This window comes from Pogoniulus pusillus, chromosome 9, assembly GCF_015220805.1.
Source record: "Pogoniulus pusillus isolate bPogPus1 chromosome 9, bPogPus1.pri, whole genome shotgun sequence".
NCBI lineage: Eukaryota > Metazoa > Chordata > Aves > Piciformes > Lybiidae > Pogoniulus > Pogoniulus pusillus.
In genome coordinates, this window is record NC_087272.1 from 13934462 (window position 1) to 13949243 (window position 14782).

Sequence of the window (14782 nt, forward strand, 5' to 3'; positions counted from 1 at the left end):
GTCCTTGGCATCACTGGAAAGGTCTATCTGGTTAACTGCAGTGTAGCTTTGGACAGCGACTGCATGCCCCAGGAGTATGCTATGAAGCACAACCAGTACAACTCAGTGGCTCTCAGAAACAGATTTCTAGTTCTATTATGTCCAATCTCACTGATATGGGCTAATTTGAATGAAGGGCACTCAGGCCACTGGACAAAGCCTGAGTCAGGACCAAAGAGAGAAACTGATGAAAACTGTCAAGATCCATCTATGACAAAGATGAATGGCAAAAGAACTCATGTCAGAGCTAATCTCACAGAGACTGGGCCAGTGCAAACAGAGATTAGACGGTAATCAACCCGTACAATGCATGTAGCAATGAAAACAGCTGCTCTGACTTCTCTGAGGCTAACCTTTGGGGTCTTTCCCTCACACACCAATCAACTGCCCAAGGTAGATAAAACAGAAATAAGCCCACACATGTACGATCAAAAATCACATAATTGTTGTGACTGGAAAAGACCTTTAAGATCCTCAAGTCCAACCATAGGTGCATTAGCACATGCACCTATCAAACAGCAAGCCTAAGGCACCCAGAGTCAACAAAGAGCCCCACAAGGCCAGCATCAGCCTTCTCAGGTACATGTGCGATGGGACACAGGGAAGGAAGAGACTCACCATCATTCTCCAAAGCTCCCCAGCCTGTGACAAAGCAGGAGGCGTTGGGTGGAAAAACATGAGAGGCCTCAGGGAGACATACACTGTGTATGTCACTTGTGAACTCGATAGGAGAGGCCAGCTCCACCACTGCCACGTCATACTTGTGATCCAGTGTGAAGTCACTGTAGTTCTCATGAATAATGATTCTTCGGACAAATCTCCTCTGTTTTGGAGGCCTCAGCAGAATCCCAAAGCTGGCAGTCCACCTGCGAGGCTCCCTTCCTCTGTAAGACAGTGGAGGTTACATCACAGCCACGCAAACACAAGATCCCCCAAAGGAGCTTAGCTCTCTAAGTACCCATGTGGCCAGATATTCCTATGGGACAGAGAGGCGCCAAACTTCATTATCCTCCAGCAGACACAGATATTGGTGCACCATGAAAGGTCAGAGCACGCCAGAGTCCTGAGGCAGGTGCTGGTAACTCACCCTCTGAAGCAGTGAGCCGCAGTCACCAGCCAGGTGTTACTGATGACCGAGGCACCACAGCGATGGGTGCCATCAAGCTGGATGCTGGCCTGCCACGGCCACTCCCCATCCTGTGCACGTTGCCCACCAGTGATCCTCTCTGCTCCCGTGAAGGAGAAGGCTGCTCTCCGGATCCCACAGCCTGCCAAAGGAAAGGCACCTCCGCTTCAGCTAACCAAGGGAAACCTAGGAGCTGCTCTGGAAAGGGTTCTCACAGCTGCAGGCAGGCATAACTGGGCAGAGGTGACAGGAAACAACTTTCACCCACAGCAGTGCCTCCTACAGCAAGCATCACAGTCACAAGGGTCTGGGGATAGACGTGGGTTAATCACAGAATTGTGGTAGGAGAGTCGGTGCATGTTCATAAAGCCAGTTCTCAGCCACACAAGCTCAGATGTGCTCCCATAGGAGCTGAGGGCTGCAGCTCTGAGGTACTGCTTCTCTGCCCCGAGCCGTGAGTCTTTACATGGTTGCAAAACATTGGCTCTGCAAACTGGGTGAGTAAACCAGAGCTACAGTGAAAGGTAACCTGGATTGTTCCCTGCAGGGCACTGAGGAGGTCACACCTTCAGTACTGGGGTCACTTTTGGAGCCCTTGCTACAAGAGAGACATTGAGGTGCTAGAGTAGATCCAGAGAAGGGCAACAAAACTGATGAAGATTCCAGAGAACAGGTCTGATGAGGAGCAGCTGAGCCAGATGGGGGTTTGTCCCTTCTCCCTAGGAACAGAATGATTCCTAGGGAGAAGAGATAGGAGAAGAAGCGGCCTCAGGCTGCAATGGGGGACGTTTACGTTGGATCTTAGAAGAAACTTCTTGACTGAAAGGGTTCTCCAAGACTGGAACAGGCTGCTCAGGAAGGTGCTTGAATCCCCATCCCTGGAGATGTTTCAAAGAGGCAGAGATGTGATGCTGAGGGTCATGGTTTAGCACCAGCCTTGGTAAAATTAGAGAACAACTGGACTGGATCTTAAAGGGCTTTTCCAACCAAAGTGTTTCTATGATACATAACTTCCAGCCCCATGCCCCTAGACCTTCTGCACAAAGCAGTTGTACTCACAGTTGTTTAAAAGGTTATCTCCCTTTTCCTTGTTCAGCTCTGCAATGAAAAGCACAGACAGTGAGTGTATGTCACACGAACTAGCACAAGATTGCTGTGCTCAGCAAACACTAAGTGGCTTCCATTGCTGCATAGAATGAAAGTATGGGAAAAGGAGCAATTAGCTTTGTCAGAGAGGTTCAGTGAAGCCTTTTGTCTTAGCTGCAAGCTAGCAGAGGCAGCAAATGACTGCAAAAAGGTAACATCTACATGAACTAGTGTTTGTGCACGACCTAAATCCCTACATGCTCAGGTTCACTAAGGCAAGGTGGTCAAAGCAGCATTCACAAAAGTGCTAGGATTGACTGGAGCTGAACTGGAACTCTATTGATTGTTTCCTACAAAAGCTCTTCTGATAGATTCCAGTGGTAACCAGCAACAGATTGATGGGAAAGGATTACTGCCCTCAAAAGTCTGTTAAGAACACTTGGTATAACAATCTGTCAAAGAAGCAGAGCAAGTGGCAGGGAATGAAAGGAAAGATCTCAGCCCTGCAGTTTTTTAACAGCTTGATGACTCTGCTGATACAGGTTCCTGTATCACTGTGTGTTGGTCTGCAAACCCCCAGCTACCAACCATGCCATTTTTTTCCTTAACTGGGGAGGGAGGACAGCCTCATTCAGCAGAGCTAGGTCACAGACAGTGTCTGATGCACAGAGGAGAACTCGCACTCAAGTCACAACTTTAGCTCTCTTCATGCTTCTAAGTTACAGTTGGCTGGAGCACATAATCCCAAGAGGGCAGATGAACAACAACAGTCCATAATAGCATACTAAAGTGAAACTCATTATGCTAAGAACAGCAAAGTATGAGGAACATGTTTCAAGCTACACCCACAACCCTAAGGCACTTGCCTGTGAGGCTGAGGGTGGACTGGTCAACGCTCAAGGGCGAGGAGATTGTTCTCAGCCTTCTGCGCAGCACGCTATTGACGTGACCCCTGGTCGCTGCCTCGCTGTCAGCAGAAGGAAATTTAAATACCAGGAGCACAGATGCAAGCACTCCACCAGGATCTGGGCTGCAGACCCACAAAAACAAGGTGGTGTTATTCCCTCTTTGCCCACTAACCCTCTTTGCTCTGCTTTGCACCGACTGCTTGCCTTGTACTAGAACAAGTCTGCACAGAGGTACAGAACAGACAGCACTGCTGGGCACATGAAAAGGATGATGAGATAGCAACAGGCAGCAAAAGGCTTGGTCCTCACTGGAACAATGATTAGAGGGAACTTTATGGGAACTGTTGTAAGTGGTACAGCTGAGGAGGAGGGCTCCACACAGCTCATAGTTGGTAGGACATAGATTGCAGCACAAACAACGTAGCAAGTTTATAGAATCATAGGATGGCTCAGGTTCAAAGATACCTCAGAGATCCTCTGATCCAACCTCCCCACCATGCACAGGGATGCCTCTCAACTAGAGTCAGCTGCTCAAGGCCTCATCCAACCTGGCCTTGACCACCACTAGGAAGAATGCATCCACAACCTCCCTGCGGAACCAGTTCGAGTCTCACCACCCTCATACTGAAGAGCTTCTTCCTAAGATCCAGTCTAACCCTGCTCTCCCTTAGCTTCAAACCATTCTCCCTTTCTCCTGTCTCTAGACAACCTTGTGAAAAGTCCCTCTGCAGTCTTCCTGTAGGATCCCTTCAGGTACTGGAAGGCAGCCCTAAGGTCCTCCTGGAGTCTTCTCCAGGCTGAACAACCTCAGCTTCCTCAGCCTGTCCTCATAGCAGGGGTGCTCCAGCCCTTGGATCATCTTTTTGGCCTGCTCTGGACTCACTCCAGCAGCTCTGTGTCCGTCCTATGCTTGGGGCACCAGAACTGGATGCAGTATTGGAAGTGTGGTCTCAGCAGAGCAGACAAAAGGTGCAGAGTCCTCTCCCTTGCCCTGCTGGCCACACTTCTTGCTGCAGCTCAGCTACCTTCTGGGCTGCATGAGGGCACTGTTGGCTCATGGTGAGCTTCTTAGCTACCAACACCCCGAAGTCTCTTTCTTCAGTGCTGCTCTCAACCTACTCTACACCCAGCCTGGATCTGTGCCTGAGGGTGGCCTGACCTAGATACAGGACCCTGCACTTTGACTTACTGAACCTCACGCAGTTGGTACTAGTCCATTTCTTATCCCTCAAGTCAGAACCCTTCAAGAGATGCCTGACAGGCCATTCCTAACAGCCATTTTAACAACAGTTATAAAGGTCTTTCAGCTTGGCTTTCCATTTGTCACTTGTCCATTCCTTGGCCAGTTGGCTCCACTGCACCTAGAGACAAAAATCCCAATAGTTTGAGTCACCTCAGCCAGGCAAGGCTGCCAGTATGAAGGATTGGACCAAACAATTAGAGCAACAGAGAAGAAAAAAAACAACAAATAAAGCCTAGAGCAACAGAAATCAAGAGCTTGGCTGGCCCAGTGCCTAGTCACACAATAAAATATTTCAGAGTGGAAACAAGCTTGGAAGAGATGCAGTACTTGGTCAACCTAAAAGGTGCAAAGAGGTTGCCTGAAGTCTAGCTGCCAAGTTCAGTAATTCCAAATGACAGACAGTATAGGGGAGGATGACAGAAGAAATTGGCAGCAAGCAGTAACAGGGAACATGATAAGGAAATTACTTCTTCCATCCAAAGACAGGTAGAGGTAATGAGGCCCAGAAGTACTGTGAAGGACATTGGTGCCATTTGTCTGGCATCCTTTGCTGTCCAAAGTATTGTGAAGCACCAGGGGGCAATAGATCTTACTGCCAAGAGTGACACAATTACTGCAGAGACAGGAAAGACTTAAGAGCTGTCGCAAAGGACCTTAACACCTGTCTGCCTCACTTTCCTAGGATCATCAAGTCCACCACCATGGCCATTAAACCACATCCCCAAGTGACATGCCCGTGCATTTCTTGAACACCTGAAGGCACAGTGACTCCACCACCTCCCTGGGCAGCCTGTTCCAAGCCCTGACCACTCATGCAGCAAAGAAATTTTTGCTAGTCTCCAACCTAAGCCTCCCCTGGAACAGTTCCAGGCCATTTCCTCTCCTTTTGTCACCTGCTACTAGGGAGAAAAGGCCACCTGGCTCCAACCTCCTTTCAGGGAGTTATAGAGAGCAATGATGTCTCCTCTCAGCCTCCTCTTCTCAAGACCCCTCCTTCACCTCTATATCACTGTGGAACCATGTATTTCTTCAGACCTTTTCAGAGGGAGAACAGTCATGTCATAAAGAGCTGACTGTATTTCTCAAGCCCCTAACCAGTAGCGAAGGCTGGGATCACACACTAATTCAGTTACTACATCACAGCTACAAACAACTGGTACTCAGGTAATCAGTGTAGAATTATAAGGCCAGTTTGCTGTTCTTTGCTGACCTCTGAAGCTAACTGAGCCCTTGGTATGGTGAGTGCTGAAGGAGAGAGGCATCCAGCCAGGATTTTGTCATGCTGCTGGTGTCATCCAAGCACAAACCACCAAGCATGCGCCATACAATCAAGGGGAGAAAGGCTGTTTATCACATCACTGCTTATTCCTGACATTCACATGACTCACCTTAGACTGACAACATGGGATCTGAGGTACCTTTTACTCAGGAAGGAGCCCTTGAATACAGTAGACATCTGTTAAAGGAAAAGAGTACGTTAAATGCAGCTGTGACCTTGTGAGCCTTAGAGCACAGGAAGATGCCTTCACATCTCCAATCCAGCTGCCATCAATGGACAAACAGCTAAGCTAGTCAATTTCACTGTCCCGTCTGCTCTGAGTGCCCATTCCACTACAGGGCTGCTGTAACAGACAGGACCTGTGCCCACCATCCACTTGGACAGTCAGCAGCGTATCTGCAGCCCACTCCATCAAGGTTTGAAAGGCAAGGCCAGCTGCATAAGGACAAGACACAAGCATCTCTATTTCCAATCCCAGAACCACAGAACTCTTCACCACAGGTCAGGCAGAGACAAATAAACACCATAGCTTACCATGGTTTCAATATCTTGGCTCAGGCGCCTGAACTCTTCTGTGGTCTGCCTCTCATACTGAGAGTTGTACTTGACATTGGTGATCAGGAAGGATGCATTGTAGTACCGGTCCTGATCTGCAGAGAAGAGCAGAAGAGGTGGCTGAACATCTTCAACACGCACAGTGCCTCATACAGCATAGCACAAGCAGGGCTCCCAGGCTCTGCCTGTGACCCTGTCAGCTGTGGAACTACTGTTAGCAGCACTTAAGGAAAATGGGGACTCTGGAGCATCTTCTTGCTCCATGGACTAGCTAGGGGCTCAATTCCACTCCGAGGATCACCCCAAGTAGCAATAAATTACACCCATGATAACATTCCCCTAGGGATCATCTTCTTCTTATCAATGCTGATGCGAGAACAGCACAAGACACACCAGATCACACCATCCCTGGAGGTCTTTAAGGCTGGACTATAAAGAGTTCTGAGCAACCTAATCTAGTGTGAGGTGTACCTGTCCATGGCATGGGGACTGGAACTAGATAATCCTTGAGGCCCCTTCCAGCCCTGACAATTCTATGATTCTCTGCTCTTTGGCACATCCCTGCCCCCCTGAAAGGCAGCAGGCTCAGAGTATTTTTATCTGTTCAGCAGCCAGGGTAAGTTTAAAATCTATCTCTTGCAAGAATGGCAGAGACAGGCCTCAGGGTCCTAGTGCAAGCATTCTAACCTTTGGGTGAGCAGTGACAGCAGTAAGATTAGCTCCACCCTAGTAGGAGGGCATCTCAAAACCTCTCATACTGCTGTCTCAGGAACAGGGAAAGGAATGGCCTGGCTTCATTCATCTGCTACCAAAACTGGGCCCTTGGCAACCAGGACTGAGTTCCAAAAAGCCCAAAGCTCTGCCCCTCCTCTTTCTGGAGCTAGAGATTCCAGGTTCAGATTCTGCATAGACCTTGTTCAAGACCTAACCTGCAATGCCTAGCCTGAGTGCTAGCCACAGCCTGGCTTACACGGGAGACTACTGGCCTCTGGTTAACCAGGGATGCCAGTGGCAGGCATCCAGGTAAGACAAGAAACAAAACAAGGACAACACTTAAATCCCTGCATTGAGGAAAGAGCGTAACTCTTATTGCTGGGTTTCTAATTGATTTGGGTCCAGTGCTTTCTCTCCTGTGAACTGCACACCCAAATCCCCAGCAACAAGGAAAATATGACAGACTGCTGAAGACCTGTGACAACAGAAAGGATGATGTACTTACCACGGCACAGAAAAAATGTCAGTAATCCAATGATGAGGGCTAGGCCCACTACCACTGACACAACAATGGCTGCTATCTGCCATGGCTCCAAGCGCTTTCTCGCTCTCTCCATTAGGATCACAACCTGCAGTGAAGAGCACAACATGGAGAAATTCAACTCTGTTAAAGGCAACTGCATATCCTGAGCCAAAACACAGCTGGCACAGCCTACCCGAGCTGAGAAACCTCCCAGAATGTGGTAGGTTTGGAAGGACCTCAGCTCGGTGCACCTGATCTTCTGCTCAAATCAGGTGCCCACTATAGCAACTTGCTCCAGGCTTTGTCAAGTTTTCAGTCTATTCAACGTCAGACCGAGAAGCCCCAGTCTCTCAGGAGCCCTGGTCCACACTGATCCCCTCATAGCAAAAGGTTTTTCTCTACATTTAGTCAGAATTTCCTGTGTCCTAGCTTGGGTTTGTCTCCTCACACACATCCCTGAGGGAAGCCTAGAGCTGTGCAGGTCTCTACAAGCAATACAATGTTCCATTGAGAAACGCCAACAGGCTTCAAGTGCAGCTGACTGACAACACAGAGGCTTGAACTGAATTAATTCTTTATTTAATAAATTTAAATTGCCATAATTCATGGCTGACAAAGTAACCTCTGCACCAACGATACTCCAGGCTACCAGAAACGCCACCTAACACACCTTGGAGCTCACTTCAGCCACTGTGAACTACAACAGCTACTGATCGCCTACAGGATTTAGAGATCTATTGCACCAAAGCCACACGTGTGTTGTAAAGGGCCACATCCTGTCTCCTGCCAGACAACTTGTCAGAAATGAGCCACTGGTGAGGCTGCACCTTGAACACTGGGCTCAGTTTTGGACCCTTTGCCCCAAGAGGGACATTGAAGAGCTGGACCAGGTCCAAAGAAGGACAACAAAGCTGATGAAGGGTCTGGAGAACAGATCTGGCGAAGAGCAGCTGAGGAAACAGGAGGTGTTCAGGCTGAAGAGGAGGCCGAGGGGAGACCTCACTGCTCTCTACAACTCCCTCAAAGGAGGCTACAGTGAGGTGGGGGTTGGTCTCCCCTCCCTAGTATCAGGTGGTACAATGAGGATTACAGCAAGAGAGGTTCAGGCCAGAGATTAGCAAAAATTTCTTTGCTACAAGAATTGTCAGGGATTGGAACAGGCTGCCTGGGGAGGTGGTGGAGTCACTGTGCCTGGAGGTGTTCAAGAAATGTATGGACAAAGCATTTGGGAACATGGTTTAGTGGCCACAGTGGTGTCAGGTTGTACTTGATGACAGAGAGCTTTTCCAACCCAAATGATTCTCCAATTCTGTAAATAGCCACTCATGTGTAAATGTGACATGACAAGACCCAGACTCAGTGACTTGCTGAAAGCCAAGAGCAATCCTATAGAAGGGTTGAGGACTTGTCTTCCACATGGACAAAGACACACAATCCTTTCTCACAGAATGGCTTTGGTTGGAGAAACCCTTCAAGCTCATCCACTCCAACCATTCTCTAACTCCTCCAAGGATGGTGCTAAACCATGGCCCCTCAGCACTACACCTCTGCCTCTTTGAAACACCTCCAGGGATGGTTCTCCTCCACTGATGTCCTCTTGTGCAGAACTAAGGAAAAGAACATCAGGGAAACTGCATTTCCGCCCATGTCCCCTGTAGCTTGGCAGCAGGATGACTCCAGCTGAAGCAGGGTTTTCAGCTGCCTAAGGATTCCACAGCACACTACAGTCATTATTATTTTGTCACACTCTCAGTTTCTGCACTGAGGTTGGCATCAGTGCAAAGTATGAGAAAATCAGGTGGCATATCTGAGGGGTGCCTGGAGTGACAAGTGGCAGCAGACAGCTCTGGGGGACAGAGGCTCAGCTAGCTGCTGACCCTTTTGCTTTACACCCTCTCATCCAGACGCGTACTGCCATGAACCCAACTCACCAAAAGTCACTTCCCCCTTTTCAAGCCTATGGCACTGCCAGACCTGAGCAACGCCCAAGAAAATAAGGGCAGGAAGGGGCAGGAAGGCAGCAGACAGTAAATCTTTGCAGGTTTCCTGACTACTCACTGTGGCAAATTTACGTTGCAGCAAGGCACAGTCCCAGTTTTCTGCAAGCCTAGCTGTCTTCCAACCCAACAGGCTCAGCAAAACAGACTGCAGGGCCATTGACAGGAGTCTGAAAGCCCCTGCTGGCCAAGATTACTTTCTTTGGGATCTGAATAAGCACATAATATACACACTGGAGCTCCGTTGGTTCCTTGGAGGCCTCCACTTACCATCACTGTATGCAGTAGCCATAAGCCCTGCAGAGATTCAGATGAAAACTCCAGAGCAGGACTACCCTGCCTCACTTGCTTGAGCATGCTGCAGCCTCCCATGAAATATTCCCATCATCATCTCACAGCTCATAGTCTTCCACAGTCCCAGCTCACAAAATTGCAGTGTACCTCACAGGTAGCAAATTACTGCCCTTAAGAGCAAGGTCACCTATATCAGGTTACACAGGAACACATCCAAGTGGTTTTGGAAGTCTCTAGAGGAGGGAAGAGCAGTCTTAAGAAGAGGTCCTAGTTTGTGCCCATTGCCCTTTATCCTGTCACTGGGCATGACTGAAGAGAGCCTAGCCCCACCCTCATGACCCCCCAAAGCAGAGGGGGGAGAAGAACCTCCTTCAAATTATCACAGAATGGTTTAGGTTGGGAATGACCCCAAAGATCATCCAGTTCCAGCCCTCCACCATAGGCAAGGACACCTCCCACTAGAACAGGTAGCTCAAAGCCTCATCTAACCTGGCCTTGAACACCTCCAGGGAGGGAGCATCCACAACCTCTCTGGGCAACCTGTTCCAGTATCTCACCACCCTCACTGTAAAGAGCTTCCTCCCAACATCCAGTTTAAATCTCCCCTCTGCCAGTTCAAACCCATTACCCCTCATCCTGTCATTACAAGACATTGAAAACAGTCCCTGCCCAGCCTTCCTGTAGGTCCCCTCCAGATACTGGAAAGCCACAATAAGGTCTTCTCAAAGCCTTCTCTTCTCCAGGCTGAAGAGCCCCAACTCTCATAGCCTGTCCTCATAGCAGAGGTGCTCCAGCCCTCTGATCATCTTAATAGCCTCCTCTAGACTCTTAACAGTTTGAGGTCCTTCTTGTGTTGGGGGCTCCAGAACTGCACACAGTACTCCAGGTGGGGTCTCAGGAGACCAAAGAGGGAGAACCCCCTCCCTTGCCCTGCTGGCCATGCTGCTCTTGCTGCAGCCCAGCACACAGTTGCTGTCTGAGCTACAGGCGCACACTGCTGGCTCATGTTGAGCTTTTCATCAACCCAGACCCCCAGGTCCTTTTCCTCAGTGCTGCTTTCAGCCATTCACCACCCAGCCTGGATTTGTGCTTGGGATTGCACCAACCCAGGTGCAGGACTTTACACTTGGCCTTGTTGGATTTCATGGGGTTGGCCTGGGCCCAACTCTCCAGGTCCCTCTGGATGGCACCCCTGCTCTCTCACAAGTCAACTGTGCCACACAGCTTGGTGTCATCTGCAAAGCTGCTGAGGGTGCACTCGATTCCTCTGTCCATATCACTGACAAAGATATTAAACAGCACCCTCTTCTTAATGTACCCTAGGATATCACTGACCTTCTTGGCCATGAGGGCACATGGCTGGCTCATGGGGAACTTGTTGTCCACCAGCATTCCCAGGTCCTTCTCTCTAGGGCACCCTCCTGACCTGTACCAGTGCAGAGGGCTCTTCCTCAGTGCTGTCGCTAATTGATCACATTCATTGCAGCTCCAACCATCTCCTTCACCCCCTCCCCTCACCCTTTCACTGTGGAAGACAGGCACATTATGTTCTACCAGAATAACCACCTGACAGGGACTCTTGTGCCTGGAACATCCATCTCTGCAGTCACAGAGTTCAGTGACAAGTAGATTGCCCTGCTCATGCATCAGACCTAAGCATGGTTAGCTCTGCACTTAAGTAACCAAGGGAACCCTGCTCCACCTAGAAACACTCCCCAGCCAGCAAAACACATATCCCCTTTGGTGCTGATGAATGCAGAGGTGATCTCACCGACGTTGCCCACAGATGCATCCTTTTTTTTGTGGCAAACAAACACTGCCTGACACACAGGAGTGCTCCTCAGAAGACCCCCAATACCACAGCTGAATGGGTAGATGCCTCACATTTCTTGCCTCCTTATACCACATGCTTTGACTTTTTTTACTGCCAAACTCCAGCAAATTAGTTCCCAAGGAGTCAGACAGAGGAATTCAGTAACACATTTGTCCTACAGCATGGAGGAGGAGAACTTTCATTTCTCAAGGGGAACTCTGCCAGGAGACCATGAAGATTGTGTCCTGTCTGCTCTGAAGGCCACCCCCTCATGGCCTATGTCCAGCAGCTTCCGGTCCGCAGCAAATTAGAGAGAGGCATCACACCTGAGATCTTTTGTTTTAGTACAAAACTCCTTACCTTGGCAATCCAAGGGATGACCACTGGGTTCCTCCTGCCAGCCCTGTTCTCATCATAAACACACTTTACTCTCAAGGGCCCAAGAGAAGGAGCCAGTGGCACCTACCAGCTGTGTCTCAGTCCATTTGGATATGGAAATGCAAAACAGGAAGTCTCTTAGTTGATAGACCTTGTCTCTGAGCCAAAGATTGTGTGTTTTGATCAGCAGAAAGTTATTTATAGTGAAACAAATCCACCTGCCTGAGCTATTTTGTAAATAGCTATGTTCATGGAGAGTTGTTAAAGACAGTTGTGTTTAGAGATGTTAAAACATAAATGTTAAAACTTGTGATACTAGACATAGATGTTAAACTTGTGATCCAAGACAGTAAGCGAAACACAAAGACATGGAGCTATGCTGACAGCTGCTGGCACGCTAGGAAGACAGCTTAGACTGAGATTTTACAGAGCCAAAATTGTCTGCTCTTCCTTGTGAATCCAAGGGAGAGAACAGATAGGATTGTGGGCTGCATTTCTAACCAATCCCAAAAATTAATTCACCATCTTCCAACGTAGAACACTTCCCAAACGCCAGAGAAGCACACCACACAGGTCACAAGCTGCTTTTCCTCGCTTATGCCAGACTGAACTGCCTACTAAGTTCCTGTGTTCGTTCACAATGCAAGCGATCGAAGTTCAGCTCCCACCTCTGCCTGACAGGGTTTGATTCACTAAGTTGAGCTCATCCATCTCTTCTGGTTCAGCCACTACATCTTACCAGAAGCCTCACTAATAACAGAGAACTGATCAGAAAGTGCCACCAAGCTGCTAAGCAGAGAGCAAGCACCCTACTGTGCTTCACAGATGTGCCTTTGGTATTTTTGACTTCTTAAGCTAGGTCTTTGTAGCACCCCAACCTAGGTTTGCTTTTAGATGAATCCAAACCGTGTTCTTTGGCACCAGAAGTTCTGCCACACTCTGTGTAGAACAAAACAGGCAACCTCTGCTACCTGACCTGCTGCTGTCCTCCTGTATTGGATTTATGATGATGGGTTTTGTCACTTCCTCTGCTCACTGGTAATCCAGCACTCTCAGAAAAGCCAGTGGCAGAGCTTGCCAGCACATCTGCTGACGAGAGTCTCTCCATGTCTAGATGCATCTCCATTTGAAGATGGATTTGGGTACATCCCTACAGCCATGGTCTTGTAAAAGCCCCTGTTTACAGGAAAACTGAGCAGACTCATTTGCTGGTCTGCTGAGTGCAAATAGAAATCCAAGCTAGGTCCCTGAAGCAATCTACCTTGGCAGAGTGGCTGGGAATAGCAGCAGCTGTAATAGAATCATAGAAAGCACTGGGCTGAAAAGGGTCTTTAAATGACATCATCTAGTCCCATCCCTCTCCAATCAGCAGGGACATCCCCAACTAGATCAGGTAGCTCAGAGCCCCATGGACATTCAGTGTTTCTGTGATCAAGGCAGACCTTGAATATCTCCAGGGCTGGGACCTCCACTCTCTCCCTGGGCAATCTGTTGCAGTGCTCCAGCACCTTCTCAGCAAGGAACATCTGGCTTGCTCCAGGAGTGCTGCAGCAGAAGCACAGGTCCACAAAACCAATTCCTCTCCCAACTTTGCCACAAACAACCACACCAGTCTGCCACTCCTTTGCTCTAGGGGCATACTCAGGGCACACACATCTAAGAGAGTACTTTTCACTACTACTACTTTTCAAGAGGAAGAAAAGCAGCTAGTGCCCACCTAAGCACTACAAAACCCTTGTTTGCCCTTGCTAGCACCTACTAACCCAAATCGCTCTATGTTCGATCCCTCCAAAGCCATTCTGATACAATGGGAGACTTCCAGGCATTCAAGGTATCTGCTGAGGGAAACAAAACGTGTGTGTTCTATGCGTCATACTGAATCAGCTTGATCTCCCCACACCCTCAAACACCCCACAAGAACTGCAGCAGCTGCACACCACCCCACTGCACTCAGATAACACATCACTAACACATTTGCCACTCACTGAGCTCCTCCTCTAACCATCCAATTCTACCAAGCCTCTGCTGCTTCCCAGGAGCCACTTCAGCTGGGCAGCAACACCAGTTCCAAACACTGCTCTTACCACTGGCAGCAAGATTCAGTCTTTGGGATATGTTAACTCAGAGCTTAGCAATAACTACATCCATGGTGCCAAGATGGTGCCCACACAGGGTTCCCCAATTATTTGATCTCCTTGACAATTATCACAACAGCTTGGTTCCTTGCTCTCATGCATTGGGATGTTATGAACTCTTCAGCTGTTGGGATAGAGCCAGATTGCTGTACTACCACAACAGTCTGTGGAACATAATCATGACAGCCTTGATCAATAATGAATCTTTCTACAGTTGACTGCTACAGCCAACATCTTGAGAAAGACTATCATGATCTGAAATATGCTTTAACAGAACCGGGAGGGCTACTCACCACATGAGAACTTGACAATCTGCATAAATGCATGGAAGACCATCCCAGTGTAGAGGAAATATTAAGTGTATGGCCACTGAGTGCAATTAGTTTAGCACAAGGTTTTTCAGCTTCTATGGCGTCTTTATGCCTCAGACTCTCACTTCCAGCTGCAATAATCATCAACAAGTATCTCATTCTGTTAGATTGGCAGTTTGAGAACAAAGCAGTGGATCTCTGCTTTTCAACCTTTGAAAATAGCTCCAACGGCCTCCCTTTTTCCTGCCTTGACTGACTGAAACCTACTTTAGAAACAAGGCACCACACAAGCAGTTCTAATCTTTGTGGGTTTGCAGTTGGGTTTTCATTCCAAGGCAGGGTGGGTGAAATGATCTGATGCCAGATCTGGTGCATTTCCAA

General features: G+C 48.6%; 1 protein-coding gene across 2 annotated transcripts in view; it reads right to left on the reverse strand.

Annotated features, from left to right (window-relative positions):
• Positions 1–14782, reverse strand: part of LOC135178068 (transmembrane protease serine 11B-like protein) — a 60069-nt gene that overhangs the window by 13703 nt on the left and 31584 nt on the right. For both annotated transcript variants that reach the window (XM_064148565.1, XM_064148563.1), the window contains exons 5-11: positions 7456–7579; positions 6216–6331; positions 5791–5858; positions 3118–3281; positions 2225–2263; positions 1127–1307; positions 658–923 (exon numbers count right to left, since the gene is read on the reverse strand). In XM_064148565.1, coding sequence (XP_064004635.1) covers positions 658–923; positions 1127–1307; positions 2225–2263; positions 3118–3281; positions 5791–5858; positions 6216–6331; positions 7456–7579 — 958 coding nt within the window. The remainder of the gene's footprint in view (positions 1–657; positions 924–1126; positions 1308–2224; positions 2264–3117; positions 3282–5790; positions 5859–6215; positions 6332–7455; positions 7580–14782) is intronic.